A 6,823-nucleotide genomic window follows, 5' to 3' on the forward strand; every position below is an offset into this window, starting at 1 on the left:
GCACAGTTTTAGTAAAAGACATACCTGGGATTCAAACTCAAGACAGCATTCGATCAAAAATTCTGCAACACTGCATCCCAGATATTACTTATTTTCAGTTAAGTGCTGCCCATTTGTTGTCCAGAATGGAGGCCCTAGTTAAAATCTCCCATGAGTTTTGATTTCCCATGAGAATCCAGTCTCTTGCTTACTTTTACTAATAGATACAAAGTAGAAACTCATTAATGTTTTGATTTCTATTTCTCTAATTATAAGTGGTAAGATACTTATTAGCCATTCTGGTTTTCCCTTTAGATTTCACATATTCACATCCTTTGCCTATTCTTGTTTTGTGTGTTTTCTTTCTGATTTGCAGTAGTTCCTTCCATATTCAATCTCTAATAAATGTAATCCTTTGTCAGTTTTAGACATTGGTATATTTTCTCCTAATCTATACCTATCTTTAGCTTTGACTATGGGGTGATTTGGTGACTAGAAATATTTAAATATGAATTAGGCAAAGTTATCAAACCTTATGGATTGTGATTTGGAGATCTAACTTTAGATTTATCCTTATCCCAAAGTCACAAATACATTCTCCATTTTTTTTCTTATTGGCCTTAGTATTTTACCTTTCACTTAGGTAAATTCACTTTGGACTCTGTCTTTGCTTTATGTGGTTAAGGGAGATATCCAACTTTATTTTTGTCCATATAATAAGCCAATTTTCTGAGCACCATTATCCACCTCTTCCCCACTAATTTGTGACACTACCTCTTATCAGATACCACCATGTCTCCAAATATCCATGTCCATTCCAAAGTCTAGTTTAGCAATAATTCTTATTTTCTAAATGGAATGATCTATCACTGTGAAAGTTATTACTCATCCTGCCTCCTACATGAATGAAAAATCCAACTACCAATCCCCAAAACCCCTGGGGGATCAATACTAGCTTGTATTCTTCCCCAAAACAGAATATCCAATTAAGAAAATTATTTTAAAAAAATAAATGTGTGTTTATTAAAAAAGAAATACCCTAACCAAGAACAAGCCCTGGGACACAGAGAAATCAACACTTCCTCTGAAAGCCAGCATCCGGCAGTGTCAGCACACCTGAGATGTATGGATCCTTCGTCCGGATATTACGTCTCAAATATTCTTCTGTAGTCAAAATTGGTATTCAACAAGTTGCCGGTCTGGGTGGCCCTGATTATTAGCATAGACGACCGTTACAGCCGAATGTCTGTAACAGCTGCCCTATGTCCACTACCACAACCCACGGTCACTCCCACAGCCTCAAAAAAGTTACATATCCTCAACACTCCACTTGTAGGCAAGTTCCTCCACCGCCTTCTTGCTGGCAAGCCTGGCAAAGCGCTTCTGTTCAAATCCATTGGATCTGCAATCAAGAGATACTGATCAGCCAGAATCCTGAATTGAACATGTACATTTGAAATAAAGAACTCACAATCTAATGAACAATCTAATGAAATCACAATCTAATGAAAAAGGAAAGTGAAAATATTTAAGACATAAGCAACAGAATCAGAAAGACAAAATACACACTCCACCTTTTATTAGTCCTTGTTCAGAGCCTTTCCCCTCTCATTTTGACAACTGTTTCAAATATTTACCACTCTCTAAAGGTCCAACTCACTCTCAACTGATGTCTACATATTATACTTTAACCATGCATTACACACACATTTAGTGAATTCTTACTATACTAGGTACTGTGTCATGAAAACAAGTATAACATAGCACCTGTCCTGATACACTCATAGACTAGTGGAGGAGACTGACATTTAAACAAATAATTAAAACAAAAGGCATAGGTTATGGTAGAAATATGCAATGGGTATCAAAGAAGCAGAAAGGGGACCTTGCTCAGCTTGGAAGCGGGGTGGACAACAATGATCAGGAAAGGTTTCATGGAGGGGGTCCTTATGCTAAGTCTAAAAAGACAGAGTGAAGCAAAGAGTCAGAAGGGTTAGGAGGGCATTTCAGCATACAGCACAGCAGAAGCAACAAGAGCAAATGCACAAAAATAAGAAATGGGATGGTACACGCAAGGAACCAAAGTCAAATTATATGGCTGGAGCTAAAGTACAAATAGAGTAGCACAAGCCAAAGTCAGAGAGGCAGGCAGAGGCCACAACATAATAAGCACTACAGGCCAGAATACGAAGCTCAGATTTCACACAGTAAGCATTAATTCTTTTAAAAACTTTTCACTGGCGTATAGTTGATTTACAATGTTGTGTTAGTTTCAGGTATATAACAAAGTGAATCAGTTATACATATACATATGAAATGAAAAATGAAATGAAAGTCACTCAGTCGTGTCCAACTCTTTGTGACTCCATGGACTATACAGTCCATGGAATTCTCCAGACCAGAATACTGGAGTAGGTAGCCTTTACCTTCTCCAAGGGATCTTCCCAAACCAGGGATCAAACCCAGGTCTCCCACTTATGTATCATGTACCACCTCCTCGAGGTAGCATTCATTCCCTGATCACAATCTCCCAGGGCTGAATCTACTCTTCCTTTGTGCTCCCAAGGCACCTTGAACACACTCTAGTGTGTTCAAGTAATACTTAGCAAGTAGCTAAGTATTATAGCTTAGCTTAGCAAGTAGCTAAGTATTATAATAATACTTAGCAAGTAGCACTGAAAGTATTTACTCGTCTGTCTTCTTCTGTAGATAGAAAGTGAGTTGGCGTGCTCCAGGACCATCTTTTACTAATTGTGAGACCCTGGCGCCTAATACACAGCTGCTTATGTTATAACGTGTGCTAAGTATTACTGAACTGATAGGGATGACAAGTTTCCCCCTTTCTTCAGGCCTTACCTAAGGTATGAGTTGGGTGAGTAATGAAAGGCTCAGTAAGAAGCGAAGCTTCTTAAGAATGGCATCATCTCCAACCTTAGAAGCATGAGTGGTGTTCTAGAGCCCAAGGAAACCACTGCTTCTTGCCTGAGGAATAAGTGCTTAAGAGAATCAACACTACTATGATCATACAAAGGTCCTATGAATAACAAACCAAACCCTAAATAGAATCAGAAAAGCAAACTGCAAAAGAGCTTACAGTGGAAAGAGCTTTAGACTAAAGAATCAGATGTCCCAGGTCTTGTTCAAGCTTTTTCAGGTGAGCTGAAAACTCTAAGTAAGTTGTGAAATTTATCAGAGGCTCAGTTTCTCTTTAAATAATGTTAAGTTAGATTAACTGACCTTATGGGTTTTTCTAACTATAACATACTATAGATTTATTCTAGAAATATTCACTTGCCAAAAATAGACAAGAGTAGAAAAGGCAAGGAAAGAATTAATAATCAGAAATAAAGCAAGGATGAGAAAGAAAACTAAAAAGGAAAACTCAAGGAGAAAATATGAAAAATGTAGGAAAACTACAGTGAGAGATGGAGACAAATTATACCAGTAAAAAACCAGGTCAAGGAGAGTTCTAAGTTTGGGGTCCAGAAATTTGAAAAAAATAGAGAAAAGAACGAACTCGATATAGCAGGGAATATCTTTAGGGTTGTGGCTATAAAAAGATCTACTTCTGGCTATACAGCAAATGAGTATTCTGAAAAATCCTGCTACCAAAGAGCTGACATACCATATCCTGCAAACCAAAGCAGGAAATAAACCTGAAGCCACAGCCAACCTGACAATACCTGCCAATATCAGGAACTAGAGCTCTGGGCTTAGATGGCAGCTTGAGGGACAGAAGATAATGCCTTAGGCCCACATACAGCAGCGCAGTAGATTCCAATCATGGCAGAGAAGTCAAGCAAACTAACCTACTCTCAGGGAACAATTATAAAATCTGGACAAAATACAGTATGTGAAATATTTCAAGGCATGAGTGACCAAAAGCAGGCAGAACTTGAGTGGGAGTTTACTGTGGGAGGAGATGTGTAAAGCTTTTTGCTAGAGGGCACTTCCCAAACTGCACAGCTCATGGAGGCAGAAGGCCACAGGCTTACTGGCTTAGGTATGAGTGCAAAGTGGGCAGAGCAGCCAAAAAATCAGGGACAAAACACTGAACGGGAAGAAGCTTCAGAAGGGAAGAACCCCCAAATCTATATACAAACTGCACCCAAATTTTTGGCTAACTGCTAACCTGTGCTTGTTCAGGGGAAATCCAATGGGCCCACTGAAAAAGCAGCAGCTAGAAACTAAAAGAACTGAGCAGGAATTCAGTTGCTGCCCACTATAAAGTAGATAAGTGTTTGGAGTTCAAATACAATCAAGTTAACTGTCTACTGCAATAAAAATCAACACACCTCAAAATTAGAATTCAAAGTCTCCACAATGTATAATGTCCAGTATAGCATTTTTAAATGACCAGATATGTAAAGAAACAGTAAAATGTGATCAAACTCAAGAAAAACTATGAATAGAAACCAATGCTGAGATAACCCAAATGTTGCAATTAGCAGATAGGACTTCAAAGCACCAATTATAAATATTCTCAAGGGAAAATAAATTGATTCACAATGAATGAATAGGTAGGAAATCTCAGCAGAGAAATATGTCAAATGGGAATTCTAGAGTTGAAACATATAATAAACTAGCTGAAACAAAAACTTCAGTGTATCAGTCTAATAAGCTGAAGATGGCAGATGAGTCAATCAACTTGAAACAAGATCAACAGAAATCATTTCATCTTAAGAACAGAGAGGAAAATCATGATAAAAAAATGAGCAGGACTTCAGACAACTGTAGTATAATATCAAATAGTAGAAATAGTAAAATTGGAGAAGGGAAAGTGGTTTTAAAAAAATAATAACTGGGCAAAAAAATAGCCAAATGTGAAAAATATGGACTCATAAATCCAAAAAGCTCAACAAACTAAAAAAAGGATCAACACAAAGAAAAATCATACATAGGTACATCACAATCAAACTGCTGAAAACCAAAGACCAGAAGAAAATTTTGAAAGCTGTCAGAGAAAACCAATATATTATAATGTGTATATGTTGAGGTTGGGGGGAGTGGGACAATGAAACAAACTGACTTCCAGTTGGAAACAATGGTGGCCAGAAAGTGATGAAAGATCTTTAAAGAGCTGTCACTGAAGTCTGGAACTGTCAATCCAGAGTTCCATGTGTTGGTTTGAAACCTCAGAAGTTTCCTGGGTGTAATCTGAAATTGGCTCCCATACACAGAGGACAAGGAAAGACCAAAGAAAGAGGCAGACCAGTCCAGATTGGCAGGTGACAGGTTTAAAAAGCAAGGGAATTTACATAAAAGGTTTTTTGTCTTGGGCAACCCCACAAAAAAACAGACCTCTGCACCTGCCTCTCAGAACGTTAAATGTTTATATAGAGCCCTTATGGGTTCAGTCACACATTCAGTCCAGACGATCTCAACACCCTACTCTCTCAAGGCTGCGTCCTTGAAAAAGCTGCAGATGGGAAGAATAGACATGATGCACGTTCCAAGGACGGTGAGAGACAAGGGCCTTCAACTGCCTGGGTCCAGTTTAAGGGTCAACCAATGGTCACATCCTCTCAATAATCTCCTCCAATACTGCTAGTGAAACAATCCTTCAGAAACGAAGGTGAGAAAAAGTTCTCTGATTTAATTAACAGAACTATGCCAATGCCAACTCCTGGCTTTGATAATGTACTATGGTTATATACAAGATGTTATCATTGGGAGAAACTGGCTGAAGGGTACACTAATAATATTTTTTTCAGGTTTTTCTGAGTCCAAGACTATTCCAAAATTAAAGCTTTTAAAAGATAAAGGGTGAAGTAAAGACATTTTCATTTCAACAAAACTGTATGTGTTGCCAATGGATCTGCACTGAAGGAATATTAAAATTTCCTAATTTCTTTAACAAAAAAAGAAGAACACCAGAAACGGTAATTATATGAGTAAATACTAACAACTACAATTTTTTTCTTTGGTTTTCTTAGTTTCTTTAAAAATATACAATTACAAAGTAAAAATTTTACCACTGTTATTATGGGATCTATTATATTTTTTAAGTAGTATGTATGAAAATATGTATTTTTATGCACAGTTTCAAAGAACAGCAAGGAAAGATAAGAAAGCCTTCCTCAGTGAACAAAGCAAAGAAATAGAGGAAAACAACAGAATGGGAAAGCCCAGAGATCTCTTCAAGAAAAATTAGAGATACCAAGGAACATTTCATGCAAAGATGGGCACAATAAAGGACAGAAATGGTATGGACCTAACAGAAGCACAAGATATTAAGAAGAGGTGGAAAGAATACACAGAAGAACTGTACAAAAAAGATCTTCATGACCCAGATAACCATGATGGTGTGATCACTGACCTAGAGCCAGACATCCTGCAATGTGAAGTCAAGTGGGCCTTAGGAAGCATCACTACAAACAAAGCTAGTGGAGGTGATGGAATTCCAGTTGAGTTACTTAAAATTCTAAAAGATGATGCCGTAAAAATGCTGCACTCAATATGCCAGCAAATATGGAAAACTCAGCAGTGGCCACAGGACTGGAAAAGGTCAATTTTCATTCCAATCCCATAGAAAGGCAATGCCAAAGAATGTTCAAACTACCATACAATTGCACTCATCTCACACACTAGCAAAGTAATGTTGAAAATTCTCCAAGCAAGGCTTTAACAGTACATGAACCGAGAACTTCAAGCTGGATTTATAAAAGGCAGAGGAACCAGAGATCAAATCACCAACATCCACTGTACCATAGAAAAACCAAGAGAGTTCCAGAAAAACATCTATTTCTGCTTTATTGACTACGCCAAGGCCTTTGACTGTGTGGATCTCAACAAACTGTGGAAAATTCTTCAAGAGACAGGAATACCAGACCACCTAGATCAA

The 6,823-nt window shown here is 37.8% G+C and overlaps 1 protein-coding gene across 2 annotated transcripts in view; it reads right to left on the bottom strand.

Annotated features, from left to right (window-relative positions):
* Positions 1-974: 974 nt before the first annotated feature.
* BUD13 (BUD13 homolog (S. cerevisiae)) overlaps positions 975-6,823 on the bottom strand; it is a 24,423-nt gene continuing 18,574 nt past the window's right edge. The window contains exon 10 of one of the 2 annotated variants that reach the window (XM_010830372.1): positions 975-1,381. In XM_010830372.1, coding sequence (XP_010828674.1) covers positions 1,288-1,381 — 94 coding nt within the window. In that variant the 3' untranslated portion in view covers positions 975-1,287. The remainder of the gene's footprint in view (positions 1,382-6,823) is intronic. The other variant, XM_010830373.1, reaches the window with a different exon arrangement.

Source organism: Bison bison, unplaced genomic scaffold (assembly GCF_000754665.1).
Source record: "Bison bison bison isolate TAMUID 2011002044 unplaced genomic scaffold, Bison_UMD1.0 scf7180017864518, whole genome shotgun sequence".
NCBI classification, from domain to species: domain Eukaryota; kingdom Metazoa; phylum Chordata; class Mammalia; order Artiodactyla; family Bovidae; genus Bison; species Bison bison.